The following is a 20042-nucleotide window of genomic DNA, read 5'->3' on the forward strand; positions in this document are numbered from 1 at the left end:
ATGACCCTGAAGCGAGAGGAGGTTCTCCAAACCGGGGGATGGCAACCCTAGCCCCAGTCCAGCTAACAGCTATGATGCGAGCCCTGTTGAAAGCAATTTGACAATCCTGTGCATGCTTATCTGTATAAATCCTATAGAGTTCAGTATCAGATTAGTGCACATTTGACTGCAGTCCTATTGATAATGAATTTGGTTCATTACTTTGAATAGGATTTAAACCACCTCACAACCAACTTCCCTCTAAACTGTGGAGTCCTGTGAGCAAGAATTCTACTTCATGAGCTACTGACATTAAAGTTGTGTTTGTGAGTTTCCTGCATTGTACAGGGGGTTGGACTAGATGACCCCAGAAGTCCCTTCCAACTCTATGATTCTACTTAGGCCTCAGATTCAGCTCCTGAACCTTTCTGAGAGTTCCACCTCCTCCTTCCCACCTTGTCCATTGAATAGTAGGTGCAGCTGTATAACAATCACTGGATGAGCTCCACCACCTATTTTTCTACAAAACAACCTCTGGAGCTACTGCATAAATTGGTTTGCTTTGGGGACATTTTTCCTGAACTAAAATGTGTAAGCCAAAGGCTAAAAAACTGTGAGCTAGCTCACACTAACTCAGCTTAGAGGGAATATTGTTCACAACTAACTTGAGCTAGATTGGGGCCGAAGTCCCGCCAACTGAAAGGTGCCTATTTTCCAAAATGCAAATATGCACAGTATCTCTGTTGCTGTAGCACTTTTCAGTATCCAAAAAATATTTTGCAATTCTGGTCTTGGTAGCAAGTGCTAACTTTATTAAATGAGCAGCTTTAAAAAACACAGAATAGAAGCATAGAAAGCAATTCAGTACAGGCAATTCTAAAACCAGCTCAGATGGCATGTAGATAGGCCTGTATACTTGCATCAGTTTTATAAAGCATCAATAAAAAGCAGAAGAGCAACACTGATTTAATAGAACTGAGCTGGACAGAAACATAATGGGAAAAGGTAGATTGCTGGGGGGGTGGGGGCAGTCAGGATCCTTCAGAACCTAATCTCCCCTCTTCTGTTTTGTTCCCGGCTTTGTATGCAGTGTGGATCAGGATCTTACAACGATCTCATTTGAACATTACACAACAGTTCATTAAATTCTATAATGATGTGTCTCTACACCAGTGTGGTAGTAAGTGTTGGAGGGTACTTCCTTTATTAAATCTTGGGTTTCAAATCCTAAGAAACCGCCCTGAGCCTGCTTTGGCGGGGAGGGTGGAATATAAATTATTATTATTATTAAGAAGTATTCACATTCATCTTATTAAGAATGAATGAAAATACTAGAAACATTTTTTTCATTGACAGTTTACACTTCTGCCTGTTAACAGCCCGGTTGGATTTTATGCTGTCAGTGTTGCAAAGCAAATACTTAAGGCACACCTATGGCTGTGCACAGATCTGGCCAAATTTAAACAACAGTGAGTCTTGAAACCTAATTAGCTTCTTACAGGATGCTTACAAAAATTGCAAGAGGTGGTTTATATACAGCATCCAGGTATACCATTCTAAGTTGAAATGTCTGCTGCTGCATAGGGAAGGGAACAAGAAAAAAAAAACACCCCTGGTTTTAATAGCAGCGTGTCACTGTGAACATCCCATTATGTTAAGATTCCTGTATCATATCTCTTTTTACCACATAATAAACACTGGCTGTATTTATGGAACCAGAATTTTACCAGCCCATCCCAGATTGAAGTCTGAACCCAAATTTCACTGGACAGAACTGGCATCTTGGTAACTATCCAGAATAAGTGAATGCTTGCCTCTGTTCTTCAGGACCTGATCCTGTCTGCCTACATTTTTACAGAGATAAGTTCCACAGAATTTAATGGAACTAAGTGTACACAAAACTTAACAGCATTTCAGTTTAATAGTAGAACTCTCCCCACACTCCGGTTTATTGAATGTTCTCAGAGCTTTTCAATATTAGGCTCATGTTTTTCTCCATTATGCAGATCTGTCTTATTTCTGTAATGGCACAGGGGATGAAAAAATGTTGCAATGTGTCACTGAGGGCAACAGGACTGAAGCAGCAGCTTGATGAAGAAAGCTTGTACATGCAGAACAGACTGGCGTCATCTCCAACATAAACTTTCTCTACATGCCTGAGTGTGAATGCTGCAGGATGTGGCAGAAAGTGCTCCGCTGAAGTTTTATCACTAGGATGAAAAAGAGATGCTGGTGTACCTCCCAACTCCTTTCTTAAATCATGATGTGCTTCAAACCAAAGAGATTTTTTTTTTACACAATATGCTCAAAAGTAGGAAAAATTAAACACTTTCCTCTTCTTTTGTGATGCTGTAATCAGTAAGCAAAGTCACACTGATTTCTGAACCTGTGACTGACATCGCTCTGGTAGGGGTATTACTCTGGGTAATACTGGATCGTCGTGTGGGCACTTTCCTTTTGCAACACAGAACTTCCTTCTTGAAGTGTTGACGGAAACTTTTGCTCAGCCAGTAGAGAGCGAAGGGGTTGACACAAGAATTGCTGAAGGCCAAAGCCCGGGAGAATATAGTGGCAACAAGGTGGAAGGCAGATGTATCAATTGAAGCATGATAGGTGAATGAGCGATACAGGTAAAGGATGTGATTAGGGAGCCAGCAGAAGGCAAACAAGCCAACTAAAACCAGCACAGTCTTGGCAACTCTCTTGCGTGATTCAATCTAGGGGGGAAAGTAATTGCACATGTACATTATTTTCAATTAGCATATTTGCTTCTTTAAAAAAAATGAAATAATCCAAGATTCAAAATCTTTCTCTTTTGAGTAGAAGGCACACTTGAGATGTTCTTATTAAAGCAGAGATCGGAAAATTATGATCAGGGACCAAATCTAGCATGTGGGTGTCTTTTTCTGGCCCCTAAACTCCTTAATAGTTTTCAGGAGCATCAGTCTACTGGACTGAAGCATTAATCTCTGCATTGTGCAGCAACTTGTTCCTGATAAATTGTCAAGTAGTTTGAATGCCTTGCAGAAGCATTAAAAGTAGGCTTATGGGAGAGGGGGCCATCTCTGAGTCTCCAGACAGCAGAGAATAGCCTATAGCACCTCAACGGCACTGTTGGCATGCCCAAAAGTAAACACAGGAATTAAAGAGTTCTATGGTGGAATGGAAAGAAATGTTACGCAGCCTAGATTCCTTAAAAACAAGAAGGAGTTCAAGACAAAACTCTCAGGCTGAAAAAACTTCCCACCCCTGCATTAAAAAGGTGAAGGTAGTCCACTGTGCAAGCACCAGTCGTTTTCGACTCTGGGGTGACGTTGCTTTCACAACGTTTTCACGGCAGACTTTTTACCGGGTGGTTTGCCATTGCCTTCCCCAGTCATCTACACTTTCCCCCCAGCAGGCTAGGTATTCATTTTACCGACCTCGGAAGGATGGAAAGCTGAGTCGACCTGAAGCTACCTGAACCAGCTTCCACTGGGATCGAACTCAGGTCGTGAGCAGAGGGCTCTGACTGCAATACTGCAGCTTTACCACTCTGCGCCATGGAGCTCTTATCCCTGCATTAGAGAAGGACAAATATAAGTTCTGAAGGTTTCCTTAATTTTCAATCTGGATAGTGCTTATCTAGTTTAAAGGCCAGTCTTAATGTCCCATTCTTATTTATCTTCAAAGATATGTATCTTCCACAAAGCCTTTCCCAACCCATAGTAGTAATAGACATAAGAGCCCTCTTCAGATGTTATGTCCACGCACACCAATATCCTGTCTGCTGTGCATGTCACCACTTGCTACCCTCAATGCTCCCCAAAAGTGTTCATCATGTTGTCTATACAGGGGCAGTAAATATATTTTGTATGCACAAACCAATTAATGAATTTTCAGGCAATTGTTGTTGGAACTCTCTGTCTGGGGCAGTGATGCTCTGTATTCTTGGTGCTTGGGGGGCACAGTGGGAGGACTAGTGTTCTGGCCCCACTGGTGGACCTCCTGACAGCAGTTGGTTTTTTTGGCCACTGTGTGACACAGAGTGTTGGACTGGATGGGCCATTGGCCTGATCCATCATGGCTTCTCTTATGTTCTTACGGTGACTGTGTATATCTAAACCTGGTTGCCAGACTCCTGGTACGGGACTTAACATCTGAAAAGGGCTGCAGTGAAGAGCTCAGTAGTATGACATGTAATTTGTCAGGCAAAAGGTGACAGATTCATTTGGCAGCCAGCCAGCAGAACTGGGACAGACCGCTACCAAGCACTTGGAAAGCCACTGCGGGTCGGAGCAAGGCATTCGAGCAGGTTTGATTTGGTGTCAGGAGATAAGTCTCACATATTTGTATGAGTCAAACTTGAAGAAACCCACTCCCTGCCTCTCACTTACGTGCAGGAAAGCATCTGTTGCTTTGTTTTCTGTTATTTATCAGCACAGAATCATCAACTAGGCATAGTCCATCCATAATAGGTTGGAGGCTCACTACTTCAGAGAGAATAAATGTCTAGTTCTGATAAAGGAGGAAGGAGAAAGTGGTGCTCTCCAACCATAAGCAGAAGGCTGAACTTAAGAACCAGTGGTTAAAAAGAAGAAAACCCACTAATGTTTGTTCAACACAAACACATCTGAATTAGCACAGTTAATCAAGACTGATGATTAATTTGGGGGCAGGTTTAAGTTTTTTTAAAAAATGTTGCATGACTATTCTTGCATGCACTGGTGCAAAACTAAAGGATCTTACTTAGTCGATCTGCTTGATCTTAAAGGGCACAGATGCTAGTTCATCACCTACCTGCTTACGAGCATGGCTGTGTTCTTCTGCAGGCATGTTGGATGTGCTTTTGTATAGCGTTTTGGCAATAAGAAAATAATACACAGAAATAATGGCTAGTGGTATGATATAGAACATCAAGAAACAAACTAGCGAATGAGCTTCCTGCAGGATTCTTTCAGACACAGGGTAGGGTGCGCAGGTTTCAAACGAGCTGTTTTTCTCTGGGACATGGAAGGCATATAGATCCGATGACACAGCTTCTGGGACAGCTAACAACAATGAGGTGATCCAGACACAGGCAGCTTTGAAGCAGGTCTTCAGAACTGCATCAGCCCTCTGCAGTTCCAAGGGTTTAACAATGGCCTTGTACCTACAACCACAATTATATCACAACATTAGAAGAATGGGAATATCTGGGAGGGATTTTTTTTTTTTTAAGCCGCAGCTGTACCTTTGCTGTGGGCCAGGCTGTGGTTCAGTGGCAAAACACTTGCTTTCCATTCAGGAAGGCCTAGTTGCAGTCCTTGCCATCTCTGGTTAAAGGAAATGCAGGTGCTGGGTAAGACCTCTCCTGTCAGAGACCCCAGAAAACCACTGCCAGTCAGAGAGCAGATACCACTACACTAGGTAAAACTAGTTGCTTCTGATTTGTAAAATTCTGCTTTTTTGTAGGTTAAAGTGCTACGGGAATAAGTTAAATCTAAAAAAAGTTTTGTTGGTGAGGTAAGAGCCAGTGTAGGAGTGTCATATTATGATGACAGAAAACTGGGTTCAGATCTCCATTCAGCCATGAAGCTCAGTTCATGTAATCATCAATGGCACCACATTTCTTCCAACATAGCGGGTTGAGCATGGATTGGAATAGGCGTTTTAGAGTGTAATACCACCTGGAGGTAATTTTAAAAGCCTGCATTCTAATATTAAAGATTTTAGAAGAGTCTGCAGGTGGACATGTCCATCTTAAGGTCAGCTTGCCAAGTTTTCTGGTATTTTAATTCAAAATTGCCGTTGATCTTAGGTGACGGTATGATAATGTTGAGTAGAATATCCCCTCCTTTCCACAAAATCATTACAGTGGAGGAGGCATGGAACAAAGCTTCTACATGGAAGCTACTTTTGTCACATTATTAGAAATTTTTTTTAATATTTGCTTTTCTCTAAGGAATTTTAGGCAGCATACTATGGATCTCTCCATTTTAGTTTCACAACCACCTTGTGAGGTAGGTTAGATGAAAGAAACTAATTGGCCCAAGGTAATTGCTCTCCTTTAATTGTCTTTGTGAGATGGATGGATGGTATAAATCTTGGTTGATTTAGTTTATATTAAGAATGCAATAGTTATGCTTTAATAAAAGCTTAGAATCTAAGCAGAGACTCTCTAATAGTACTTGGGCACTATATCAAAGAAAAAACCTATAGTGTTACTAAGGTGTACTTTTGACTGAAAGTTAAATCATCGGGTATAGGAAAGCTCACTAGACACCTAGCATTTCTCAGGTGTAAACTTGTAAGAACATAAGAGAAGCCATGTTAGATCAGGCCAATGGCCCATCCAGTCCAACACTCTGTATCACACAGTGGCAAAAAAAAATTATATACACACACACACACACACTGTGGCTAATAGCCACTGATGGATCTCTGCTCCATATTTTTATCTAAACCCCTCTTGAAGGTGGCATGCTTGTGGCCGCCACCACCTCCTGTGGCAGTGAATTCCACATGTTAATCACCCTTTGGGTGAAGAAGTACTTCCTTTTATCCATTTTAACCTGTCTGCTCAGCAATTTCATCGAATGCCCACAAGTTCTTGTATTGTGAGAAAGGGAGAAAAGTACTTCTTTCTCTACTTTCTCCATCCCATGCATTATTTTGTAAGCCTCTATCATGTCACCCCGCAGTCGACGTTTCTCCAAGCTAAAGAGTCCCAAGCGTTTCAACCTTTCTTCATAGGGAAAGTGTTCCAGCCCTTTAATCATTCTAGTTGCCCTTTTGGGGGGCTTTCTCCAATGCTATAATATCCTTTTTGAGGTGCAGCAACAAGAACTGCACACAGTACTCCAAATGAGACCGCACCATCGATTTATACAGGGGCATTATGATACTGGCTGATTTGTTTTCAATTACCTTCCTAAATCGGGCCTGAATCAGTACCTGAATCAGGCCTGAACAGAGTCATCCAGAACAACAGGAAGGTGCAGATAGCAATATAGTGATTTAACTATAGTGATATAGTTACTACTTTTTTAAAAAAAAAGAAGCCAGCAAAGAGTACTAGGGCAGCGAGGAGGAATGACGGGCACATTGGGGATAGTGTGCAGAATCCTCTCATACTGAGCCTCCATTGCTTTCTGTAAATGCTCCTGTATCAGCAACAGCCACTGAGAGCACAGTGGGGAATCATCCCTTTATGGAAGTAACCATTATCTCTTCAGTAATGGATGCTCCAAATGGATACAGCTTGAGCTTCACACATCCTGGTAGTGGGAAATAAATACCCAAATTTTGCTCCTTCCAGTTCTCTTTCTTGTTAGAACTCCTGAAATACCACAGAGCTTTTACTTTAGTACAGTTTAACACCCTCCCCTCTGCTCTCCTTGAGGGGAAACATGCTCACATCCTGTATGTAAACCGTCTCTGCCCTTGTAAATCTGGGCTGGTCAAAACAATTGAGCATGTGCTTTTATTCTGTCAGTTCCATCACAAGATTTGGACAAAATACATTACTCCGGTTATTGCTGCCTACCCAGGCAGGTCTAGCCAATTTTATTCCACTCTCCTCTTAGCTGATTCCTGTAATGAAATTCCTGCCAAGGTACCAAGTTTTTGTGCCATGGCCAGCTTAATTAGACAGATTACTTTTAAGAAATTTAAAGTATATTTTAATTTTAACCCATTTTATCCATCTAAGTTTTGTCTGTTTATTGCTTAGTCATGTTTATATAATTAATGCATATGTTATATGTTAATGAATTGTCTGATCTTGGATTGTAATAATAAAACTACTAGGTTGTTGTTGTTTAAATAATGGGTGATAGCCATGAAGAAAAAAAAGCTTATGGTCTGGCCTTATTGAAAGTTGAAAATATGTTTCAAAGGTTTCAGTAGTTTTCACACGTCTATTTTTGATCTTCATGAATTGCCTAAATGTACCACTAGGTAGCACCAATATGTAGCATTTTTTCTTCCCTTTAAGCAATTGCATTTTTTTTCCCTGTTTGACTGTGCAGGGGAGTGGGTGTTGTTTCACAGCTATTCAGTTACCTTCTATCATTCGTGATTTGTTTCACATATATGCCATTTTGATCTCACAACAGTCCTGTAAAATACATTTGATGGATAGAGTGAGTCACCCAAGGTCACCCAGCAGGCTTCAGGTCAAAGTGGGGATCCGAATCCTGATCTTCCAGTTTAATCATGTGTTAATCGCTATACTGCCCTGGCTCTTATTCCACTTCTCCTATTGAAAAATGAGGGATCACTTTTTTAAAAAATGAACAACTATAAAAACATAATTGTTAGTGTTCATAGATCAGTATTTAACTTCAAAGTACAGTATTATAAACAAAGAGTGTGTTTAAATCGTGAGAGAAAGGAAAGTTCAAAACCTCATTGATAGCAGTTTGCATTCATTCCAGAGGCATCCCTCATATTAAATAGCTGGAGATCAGGAATGAGGAGCTAGAGAATAACAACATTTAAATGAGAAGGATCTAGTTTGGCTATTGTCAGGATGCTTGGGCTGAAATAGCCAGTCTAACTAAGATAAGTATTATATGCAAATACTTCTCAATCTAATAAATTCCTTGAAACTCACCTGTCTGCACTGAGCACAGTCAAAGTAAACACTGACACTCCTACAGAAGTTCGCTGGATAAAGGACAGTAGCTTGCAGCCGATCCTTCCAAACAGCCAGGTATCCACAATGTAGCTAGCAGCATCTACCGGTACACATGTCAGCAGCAGAAGCAAATCCCCAAAAGCTAGACTGGTGATGAAAATATTTGGAACTGTCTGCATTGACTTGATCTTGAAAAAGACTTTAATGAGGATCACATTTCCAAGAAGACCCACTGAGATGATGGTAGCATACGTGACATAAATTGTGCAGAGTATTTCCAACCCAAAAGGGGCATCTTCGGACCACCTTTCATCTGCTACAGGTTCATTGTTGTAAATAGAAGTCAGATGCTCAGTAGCATTTGCAAACGAGTATAACATTGCATTTACTGCTGGCAAAGGTGCCTGAGACATTCTGTCTGCTCAGGTCGACATTAAACTGGTCAGAAACAATGTTCAACTGGCAACATTTCATCAAAAGAGTTTTTTAAAAACAGAGAAAGTCAGAGCAGCTCCCTGGAAATCCAGTTCCTCAAGACTCTAACTCATTTCTCACTCAGAAGAATGAAAGCAGGATAAGGATGGATGCAGGCAGATTCACTAGTGAACTGTGTGGGAGGTGGGGAACTTTTTAAAATATGCCTTGCAGCTACTGTGGGAGAAAGCAGAGAAGAGGAGGAAGGGGGAGCCAGCTTTGCTTTCTGTCACCATGTTACCCTGTCAACAATATTTTGATTTTTTAAATTATTATTTCAGTGGTAGTTGGTGTGAATAAATGGATTTTTTTTTTTAGAAGTGAGACAGGTTTGCTTACCTGATGCTTGGTATCTAACAGGATAACAGCAAACCTCTTTCTGAGAATATATCAGACTACACGTAATGACATTCACATAGAAATAGAAAAGAGATAAGACGTTCTTAATGACCCTTACATTTTTGCAATTCTCTACATTATCAGTGTTGATTTCTCCATACCTACTACCTCTTTGCATATCACACCTACTTAATCCAATCACACCTTCTATTGCCATTTCCCTGCTAATGTTATTTGACATCTGAAATCACTCCACTTTCCAATATATAGGACACATGGACTCACATTCGAGCTGTGTCTGAAAAAGTGAGCAGTGACTCACAAAAACTCATACCCTAGCACAAATTTTGTTAATCTTTAAGGTGCTAAAAAGGTAAAGGTAGTCCCCTGTGCAAGCACCAGTCGTTTCCGACTCTGGGGTGACATTGCTTTCACAATATTTTCACGGTAGACTTTTTATGGGGTGGTTTGCCATTGCCTTCCCCAGTCATCTACACTTTCCCTCCAGCAAGCTGGGTACTCATTTTACCAACCTCGGAAGGATGGAAGGCTGAGTCAACCTCAGCCTTCCATCCTCCCGAGGTCGGTAAAATGAGTACCCAGCTTGCTGGGGAGAAAGTGTAGATGACTGGGGAAGGCAATGGCAAACCATCCCGTAAAAATACTAAACCCTTATACTTTCCCTTCGTTAGGAAGTCACTGGAACTTGGTTCATTACTGTTTATCCCTCTCTTATATTTTTATTTTACCTTTCCAATAAGGAAGGCAATGTCTAGAGTTTCCTTTCTTTGATTTTGTTCTCACAACAACCCCGTGAGTCGGTTAAGCTGTAAAAGTGAAACTAGCCCAGGGCTTTTTTTCCCTGGGGGAACATGGTGGAACAGGGTTCCAGAACCTCTACATGGAAACAACATTCTCAAAAACTGTTTAAAAGTTAATGAGCGGCACCCATGTGTTTCTCCTTCATTTCCCTCTTGAGAGTTCTGGCACTACTTTTTCCAGAAAAAAAGCCCTGGATTAGCTTGATATCTCAAGAAGCTTCCTAGCTAAACAGGGATTTGAATCCAGGACTCCCCAGTCTTACATTACACTGATTTTTAACTTTTGCTTCATCATAAGCTGAACCCGACGAAGACAGAGGTCCTTTGCGTGGGCCGCGGCGCTCTGGGGAGGGAAATGCCTCTCCCGGTTTTCGATGGTGCGCCACTGAAAGCGGCGCACCAAGTCAAGAGCCTGGGAGTTCTACTGGAGCCTTCACTATCAATGGAGGCCCAGATAGCAGCCACTGCCAAGTCAGCGTTTTTTCTTAAGCGGGCAAGGCAGTTGGCCCCTTTCCTAGAGCGTCGGGACCTAGCAACAGTGATTCATGCGACGGTCACCTCAGGACTGGACTACTGTAATGCCCTCTACATGGGGCTGCCTTTGTGCCAAACCCGGAAGCTGCAGCTAGTGCAGAACGCAGCGGCTAGGCTGTTGCTAGGGCTCCCGAAGTGGGAGCACATACAGCCGGGGCTGCGCGAACTGCACTGGCTGCCAGTTACATACCGGGTTCGCTACAAAGTGCTGGTTATAATATTACCTTTAAAGCCCTATATGGCTGAGGACCTGCCTACCTGAAGGACCGTCTTTCCCCATACGAGCCCCAGAGAGCACTGAGGTCAGCAGGGAAGAACAAGCTGACTATCCCTGAGCCAAAAGAGGCCAAACTGCAGAACACCCGCGCACGGGCCTTTTCCATCGCAGCTCCATGCCTATGAAACCAGCTCCCGGAAGAGGTGCAGGCCCTGCGGAGTCTTGACCAATTCCGCAGGGCCTGCAAGACCATCCTTTTTAGGTCAGCTTTTACAGACTGCTGATTTATGATTACTAAACGAATGGATCCGCCAAAATGACTTTGCCTAGGGACCCTCACTATCATGTAAACTGACAGAAATAGCGCCAGGAACATCACTGTTACTGTCAAATCATGTCAAATGTGAACTTAGAATTGTTTGGGATAATGTTGATTTTAAAGTCTTGTATATTTATTGTATTGTATATTTTATGGATGTTGTTAGCCGCCCTGAGCCTGCTTAGGCGGGGAGGGCGGGATATAAATAAAATTTTATTATTATTATAAGCAAAGAGGCAACTTGTCATGTGCTGGGGCTGGGGCTGGGTCAGGTGAAGTCCAGGGGCAGTCCAAGGTCTGTAGCTGGGGAGCAACGAGGGTCCAGTATGCCAAAACCAAATCACAGTCCCGGTATCGTAAGTCAAAGGTCCAGGAGCCGAAGTTGGGGGGTCCAGAAGTCAAAGCCAAAGTCGGGGGGTCCAGAAGTCAAAGTCAGAAGCCAAAGTGGATGCTAGAATGTCAGGTAAGTGACTAGTTGCTTCCACAAAGCCTTCTCCCAAAGCCCACATCTATATAGCCCTCTGCTGGCTGTTGCCCATTTGGATTAATTGCTGACTCAGGGGGGCGGCCAGGATCCTGCTGGGACTCAAGCATCCTCACTCCTAGAGGAGCCAGGATCTTTTTAAAACTCAGGGCTCAGGGAGCGTCTTGCTCGTGAGCGTGCCACCCTCCTCCGATCCCTGAGATCCTGACGCAGGCAGTCACGTACACGAGCCACCCGAGAGGGCGAGGCCAGGGGGCTTGGATCTTCTCCAGTAGGGGGCAGGGGCATGGGTGCAGGTGGCTGGGGTACAGTTTCTTCTGCAGGCTCAGCTTCTTCTGCAGGGTCCCCAGCACCCATGACACAACTGCAAATGCAGCATTTTTGAACTTTTAACCATCAAATTACTTCCTTAAATGATACTGTGATAGCTGCTGCCTGACCCTCCCTTTCTAAGGCAGATAGTTGATTAATACAACTGCTGTTTCTTCAGTGGAGCCCATTGTGAAGTGTTGATCTCCTGATAGTTGCAGCCCTTTCTCTGTTAGCAGATGAGACACCCATCCAGGCACTGGAAACAGGAAAATTCTCTAGCAGAGGGGGAAGGGCAGGGGTGTACATGCACATGGGATAAACATGAGGTCAGCACCTTTGAAGGGAGACAGGGAGTTGTGTATTGGCCAAAATGGAAACATCTTGGCATGCAGTGGATCCTTCTTGGAATCTAATCAAATGAAGCTAATCTGCTGCCTCATGGGAATGTCTCTTTGTTACTGCTTGCTCACTGCTTGTATATTTGTCAATAAACCAAATATTTAAAAGACACCTTAAGCTTTGAGTGTTCTTTTACTGCAAAAGAAGCCTGGCTCTGCAATGCGGCCTCTAGAACTTCTTACTGCTTGGAGGAAGTGGGAAGAGCAGAATAATTTGTTTTGAATTTGACGGATCTTAAAAGCATTATAATTATACCATACTGGATCTCTTAAATGACTATTATATTCATGTCGATTTACATCTCTTGGAATGACTCTTCACTGGTATATATTAATATTCAGTATGTTTGAGTCACTGTGACAAGAAAAGGTTGTGCTTGCTATAAACGACTTTAGCTTCTTCTGTAAAATTACTGAAGGCTAATTCTCAACATTGTTTTATAGTTAGCCAATATTTTATAGGTGGGTATTTATTCATTTAGCAGCCCTGTGGCACAGAGTGGTAAAGCAGCAGTACTGCAGTACTGTGGTCTGGACTCTCTGCTCACGACCTGAGTTCGATTCCAGCGGAAGCTGGATTCAGGTAGCTGGCCCAAGGTTGACTCAGCCTTCCATCTTTCCAAGGTCAGTAAAATGAGTACCCAGTTTGCTGGGGGGAAAGTGTAAAAAGACTGGGGAAGGCAATGGCAAAACACTCCGTAAAAAGTCTGCCATGAAAATGTCATGAAAGCAACGTCACCCCAGAGTCAGAAATGACTGGTGCTTGCACAGGGGACCTTTCCTTTCCATTTATTCATTTAGAGAAATTTAGTGTTATCTGGCATGTGGTGTTTATTATGGACTTGGATGTAATTGCATATATGTGTATCATCTTTTAATAACGACATCATTAATAATGTGTATAATCTTTAATAATTATTAATATCATCTTAAAATAATGGCATGTATCCACCCATCCATGGACTTTATAGAATGGGACTGTTTCCACATGGACATGCAAAAATGTGCTTCCACCACAGCAGCAGCAGCAATAAGCGGGGTGGGAACAACATCAGCACATGGTGGATGCACTGCACTCACTACTGCTGCTCCCCCCCCTTCCTCCATCATGCATGCACAAAAGTACAGCATTATGCAATTTTGGCAATCCCACAGTCTGGAATCTCCTTCCCTTCCTTTTCCTTTCCATACCAAGCATTGCTGCAATGTAGGGCTGCTACGCCCCTGGTCTGGGCGGGGATTCCCCCACCCGGGAGGTTCCCAACTGCCGACACCAGCAATGTAGGGGGAGGTTCCCCCTGCTGGCCAATGTGGGCCAGCGGGTTGGGAACCTCCTGGGCAGGGTAACCCCCGCCCAGACCAGGGGCTTAGCAGCCCTAGTAACAGCAGCACCAACCCACCTCGATCCAGGTGTCTCCAGAGGTCATCTGTGAGAGCGACCAGTGCCGTTTCCACCCCATGGCCAAGGAATGGGTCTAGGATGGATGCTTCATCCAGATAAGCCTGAAGCTGGTCAGCCACCACCGGCTCAACCACCTTACCCAGGAATGTATATTTGACACTGGGTGGTAGTTTGTGTTCACTTCCCATTTTCTTGCACAGAAGAAAATCCCCTTGGATTGGTTCTCATGTCCAGTGTATGAGGATCAAAATACATAAGATGCTAGAACAGATTTCCCCAACTTGTTGCCCATGGTGCCCTTTTCTGGAGCCTGCCAAGTATTTTTTGGAAGTGGTTGGAGCCATGTAGAGCTTTTGCCCAGCAAGGCTTCTGACTAACTTTTGGAGATTTGATTGGCTGTGCAAATTTTTTAAAATGTTGCTTTGGCAGCAGCTGCCACCACAGTTCAAAAATCTGCACTGTGTTACTGAAGTGAAGCTGTGGGAATCATTTTGTGGATGGCTCTGCTTGCTTCCTGTGGCAGTCATTTTGGTGCTGTGCCCACCATTCTGTGTCAGGCTTCTAAAAGTGCCCGCAGACTCAAAAAAGTTGGGGACCCCTGTGTTAGAGATTCATAGTTGTCTCCTTTGATTGTTCTAAATAGCAGTGATAGGAGAAGGATTTGGAATGCAACCATAGCAGTTAGCAAGGCGGGGGGGGGGGGCTGTATATGCCCTTTTCCTGATATACATGGAAGTTGTTGTTTGCTCCGATGAGAAATAGGCCCAGCTGTGTAGTCCCAGTTAAAAATCCCATCCCTTCCACAGATGCTATTTAGAACAATTTAAAAAGATGATAATGGGGTCTCCAAGAAATCTTCCAGTTCAGTGCTGAAGGAGGTAGTGTTGATAAAGAATACATACATACATTTCCAGGGATGTTTTACACATAGCTTACAGCCTTTATAAGACATGCTGGTGCAGGAAAAGGTAACGTTGAAAAGCTTTACCAGGAGGAGGAAATTCAGGAAAATAGCTCACAGACTGAAATGACACTCCTGGGAAATTTCATTCTCGCAGCACCATTGGAAGACATTGCTTCATGTGCCATCTTAAAATTATGTCATTATATGCTAAGTACCTTTTAAGGTTTAAAACATCTGGGGGAATCTGGTGTTTAACGTTATTATCATGCTACGTTGTGTGTGCACCACAATTTGACATGCACTTTAGAACTTCTGAGCAGACTCTCAGACAATTACCTTGCATTCAGCCACTGCATACAGCTGCCTTTTCAAACCCCAGAAGAGACTGGGCCATTACAGTATCCATTTTTCAAAAGCTCTACCCAAGGGAAACGTTTTCCATATCCATTTGTTGAAATGGAAAGGCCTCGGAGTAAGAGGGAAAGTCACGTGAACCTCCCACAGAGGTACATTCCACAATTGTAGCATTGCTACCAAAGTTGTGGCTACTCACTGTACATTCAACATCAAGGACACTCAAACAAGTTCCCCCAAAGATGACATCTTCTGGTTAGGATTTGCCTTCCGTTAATCCTGATTTGTGCCCCGTCCTTGGTCCTGGCTCTAAGGATGCACACATCCCAGAATGAGCAAGTGATATTACCACTGCATCCATGAAATCTCTTATGTGTCTCCTTGTGCACAGAACAATCCTTTGCATGGATCCTTATGCCTTTAGGTGCTTTAGCAAGGAATGTTTTTCCCTTTGGTTTACAGTCAAAAAAGTAAACATGTCATTTAAGTATAATTCAGAACAGTTTCAACTGAAATGCAGCCCCACCATAAACACATCCTCCGATGCTGCTAAGCAGCCCTAGTTGCATTGATGCCCCCATCTGATCACTTTTGTGAGTTTTCATTACTACTTTTGCAGCTGTGCCACTTGCCATCAGCAAGTGACTCACATATTCAGAAGATATTTCAATTCCACTTTGCTTTTGCACCTTTCTATTTCCTACCCCCCCCCCCCCACCAACCAGTAGCATCACCCACTATTTTGCAATAGGATGTCAGCAATACAAGAGAACAAATGTACAGGGACTGGATCGAGAGATACTATTCACATCTCATAATGAAATTATATGCCTTCATCCCTGCTGACAACTTAAACAATGAGGCATTTGAAGCATAAATGTGGTGTGGGAGACCAGGAGAGGGGGAGGGATGGAAGCGGATACACCTTTCTAATAGAACAGGTGTTCTGCACTGTGCATAAACCGATGAGCATATGGGTTTTTCTTTCAAAAGAATGAAAAACAAGTACCATCTCAAAAATTAAGGACAGGCACACTTGCCTTTATCAAATCAGACACCCACCTCATTTACCCAAGCATGTTGTTCTTGCATTAGATGCAGAAAGACTGAATGCTGAATTGTTGTTGGAACAGAGATGCATTGGCCTTGTGATGACTGGTTTATTTCATTTGGATGCCAAGCTTTCTAGTTTTTGCTATTTGTTACCTCTTGCTTTTTGGTTGTATACATAGCACCCAAGGGAGTGGGGCTAGAACAGTTATAAGTGTTTATAAATATATAATAATAAAATTAAATAGTAAAAACAAAAGGTAATCAAACATGCAACCATTTTTTTAAACAAAGCACCAGCAGAAGCATTAAAAAAACCCCAAAATTTTCCTGTCCCCAGGAAAACATTGAGGAAATGTTGGGAAATGGGAAGTACAGAGGGCAGGCCAGCTTCAAAAGTCTGTGAGGCACAGTTAGTGAACAAAGATTAGTCCTGCGTGTCTGTTATTCTTACTGATGACCCAGTGGGGCAGTTGAAGACCCTTGGATTATGGGCAGCTCACATGGATATGGACAAGTCTTTCAAGTGCCCTGTTCTGAAGCCATTCAAGGGAATCTGGGGTTTAACAGATTCAACCCTTTTTTGAAACAGGCCCAGAAACAGACTGGAAGCTAATGAAGCTGATCTTGCACTGAGTTATAAACTCCTAACTGGAGGTCCCCAATGTGACTGTATAGGGTGCCCTGCAGCCACATCCTGCAACACTTGTCCTTTCTAGGCCGTTTATTCCTCCAAAGGTGGCCCCATACAGAGCATGCTATAGTTGTCAAACCAAGAGTAAATATATTTCCATTTCTTCCTGATAACAGGAAGGTTGATATTCCTTTCCACAGCCTGCAAGGACATGTTGTTTTGTTGCATTTTCCATGTTCGCTTTTGAAGGTCCATGTTATCCACATGACCCATACTGCTCTCTTTAATACACTCCACAGATATCCTCATCTAGTAATCCATTCAGCAGAATCAGTTTCCCAAGTCAACATCATACCATCTTTGTACCATATGAACATATTGAGCTGCTATATACCAAGTACATCTATCTCAATATTGTCTTCTTTCCCAATATTTGCTCTTTTGATTGGAGATCACACCTGGAACTTTCAATGTGCAAATACGTGCTCTGCCTCTGTGCCAAATCTTGGGCCATCTCGAGTGCTTGCCAAGCTGTCACAGGGTTTCTTTGGGGAATCCCTGTCAGAACTCTGGAGACATCTGTCATTCAGAACCTGTCTTTGGAAACCTGGCTGGCTCAACATGTATTTCCATTCAGTGAGAAAGGTTGGGAGAATATAAAATCTAGATGGCTCAGTCAAGGCACCCTGTAGCTAAGCCCCTCTGCTCAACCAGCTCATCTCCACCAGGCAGAGGCAGCCATTCTCCTACCCAATCACCAAGGGCACAACCCACAAGCCAGATCACTCAGAGAGGAGGAGGAGTGGGGGACATGCATAGGGACAACAGGAAGCTTGGATCTTACCTTGTGAGGTCCAGAGAGGGGTAGCCCAGCAGGGGGAGGTTGGCCTTGAGGAAGGCCAGCTCATCCACCTTGACCAGGTCCAAGCAGGAGCAGTGGGGGCTGAGAATTTCTCCCAGGTGTGAGAACACCTGCTCTCTCTGGACACTGGTGGGAGGGCAGGAGAGGAGATTCATGGTGATGCAAGAGAAGCTGGACCAGATAGCAGCCTTGCATGACCAGTACTCCAAGGGATCAGCAGAGTCAGGCTCAGGGAACTCAGCGAGGTACCCCATCACCATCACCTCTGTCATAACCTCCACCATCACGTGCCTGGCATTCCTGCCACTACTGACTTCCCAGTTCACTACTGACAAACAGTAGCAGGGCTTCTCCCTGGTTGGGATCTTTGAGGCAGAGGTGTCAAGCTCCTCCTCCTCCTGTTCTTCCTCCTCCCCAGCCTCTTCCACCCGCTGTTCCCTCAGGCCATGTCCTACACCCTTCACAGTTCTTTGAAGAGCTCAAACTTCCATTTCATGAGCTCTACATTCCGGAAAGCAATGCTGCTTTTTGTACTCCCCTTCCTTGCAGAGAAGATGCAACCTGGTTGTGATGGCCCCTGCAGCCTCTCTTTCAAGGCCCTGGCCTGTGGAGGAACAGCTGTTGCCTTAGGACCTGGCCAAAGACAGCTCTCGCATCAGGGGGATGATGCGCCCCAGGCTGGCTGTATGGGTGCAGAGCATGTTGGTGGTATCCTGGAAGGGCTTAAGGACATACACCATTTGGGAGATGATCAGCAAGTCATTGGAGCCGATGCAGAGTAGAAGAATACAATACAATTGCTTGTGTGCTCTGGACCTGTGTGTGTCAGCCCTCCCAAGGGCTGTTGTGGGCATGGTTCCCTTGCTTGTCTAGTGTGGTTGTGGTTCCCACCAAGCTGTTGTGAGGGTACTTTGAGGAGCCCCCGTCAGAACTCTTGCCATATCTGCCTTTCTGCCATTCATAATCTGCTTTTAGAAACTTGGGTGGGGGATGAGCATAAGGGGCATGCTTGCCTTTCTTCAAGGGGTGGGGTCTGCCCAGGTGAAGTTTTCCTGTGAGTTTGATGTCACTGCTTGTTCCTGAGTCATTCCATAGACTCCTGTAGCTGCAGCTTGTTTTTTCCAGAGAGAGCACTGGGGAGACCTTTTGGGGTGGGGGGGAGGTCTGTAACTTGGACCTCAGAAATGTTATCCACCCCTCAACTTGGGGAGATTGTAGAGGAGCAGGCAGCAGGGTGAGTTTCCCTGTGTGTTTGGTGTGTGCAGTATGCAGGGGGGTCTATTCTATACACTTTTGAACCTGCACCTGACATTTTTCCTGGGGGCATCATTTGGGGGGGCATAACTCAGACCCCCTAAGCCAAATTTGCACATAACTTGGAGGCCACATAGAGGAGCATCAAAGGGAGGTTCTCTGCAAGTTTGATGCTTCTTGCTTGCACAAGAACTATTCTATACCCTCTTTGACTTCCTGAACCTGTGCCTGTCATTTCTGCCATTTCCCCAGAAAGCAGTTTCCTGTCGGCACCTTCTTGAGGGGGCTATAACTTGGACCCCGTAAATCCAATCCTTGCCAAACTTCAAGGGCAATTAGAGGAGAGCCAGTCAGAGAACTCTTGTGAATTTGGTGTCTCTAGCATGCCGGGGGGGGGGCATTCTACCACATCACAAACTGAATCAGTTCATTTAGCATCAAAAAGTTTGTGACCATTTGTGGTTCATGAACTGGGGATGTCATGAAGCAAACTGCATTTTCCTGGTTCATGCCTATCCCTAGACCTGGGTTGCTATGCAGAGGAAGGCAATGGCACGCTACCTCTTCTTGTCTCTTGACTTGAAATCCCCATGAGGCTCACTGTGACTAACTTGCAATGTGATGGGCAGCTTAGAGGGAGTGGACAGAGAACTCTTTTTCCCACTCCCAAAACACTAGAACAGGCAGCCATCCAGTGAAGTTGACAGACAGCAGATTCAGGATGCATGAAAGGAAATACGTACTTAATTTATGGAATTTGCTGTCAGAGGATGTTGTGAGGGCATAGGCTCAGATGGCTTTAAAAGGGGATTAAACAGATTCATGGAGAATAGATCTATCAGCATCTACAAGCCATGGTGACTGAAGGAAACTGTTGAATAGTGGGTTTGATACATGAAGAGGCAAGGCTGCAGTGATGAAAGCTCTTTATTGAGATTACAGCATGGCAACGTTTAACTAAGACTGCTGAACTGGGCCAATGAGGCCAACTATATATACACTGTCAAGTTCCCGCGCTAGAATGCCATTGGGTCATTCATACCAGCAGGGGGCTGGTGATTGGTCCAGGGAAGCAGGGATTTGGATCCTGCTTCCCATTGTTT

The 20042-nt window shown here is 43.9% G+C and overlaps 1 protein-coding gene across 1 annotated transcript; it reads right to left on the minus strand.

The window, feature by feature from the left end:
* Window positions 1–2263: 2263 nt before the first annotated feature.
* On the minus strand, window positions 2264–9073 carry BRS3 (bombesin receptor subtype 3). Its single transcript, XM_060249631.1, has 3 exons — window positions 8558–9073; window positions 4759–5110; window positions 2264–2696 (listed from the first exon to the last, which is right to left on the minus strand). Exons 1-3 carry the CDS (start codon window positions 8992–8994, stop codon window positions 2301–2303), a joined length of 1185 nt encoding a protein of 394 aa, XP_060105614.1. The 5' UTR covers window positions 8995–9073; the 3' UTR covers window positions 2264–2300.
* Window positions 9074–20042: the final 10969 nt, after the last annotated feature.

Source organism: Heteronotia binoei, chromosome 11, assembly GCF_032191835.1.
Source record: "Heteronotia binoei isolate CCM8104 ecotype False Entrance Well chromosome 11, APGP_CSIRO_Hbin_v1, whole genome shotgun sequence".
Classification (NCBI taxonomy): Eukaryota; Metazoa; Chordata; class Lepidosauria; order Squamata; family Gekkonidae; genus Heteronotia; species Heteronotia binoei.

Coding starts and splice junctions, on each gene's coding strand:
- BRS3 (XM_060249631.1), bottom strand. CDS start 8,994: ATGTCTCAGGCACCTTTGCCAGCAGTAAATGCAATGTTATACTCGTTT. Junction 5,111..8,557: donor ACTGTGCTCAGTGCAGACAG/GTGAGTTTCAAG, acceptor TTGTGGTTGTAG/GTACAAGGCCATTGTTAAAC. Junction 2,697..4,758: donor ACAGCCATGCTCGTAAGCAG/GTAGGTGATGAA, acceptor TTTCCCCCCTAG/ATTGAATCACGCAAGAGAGT.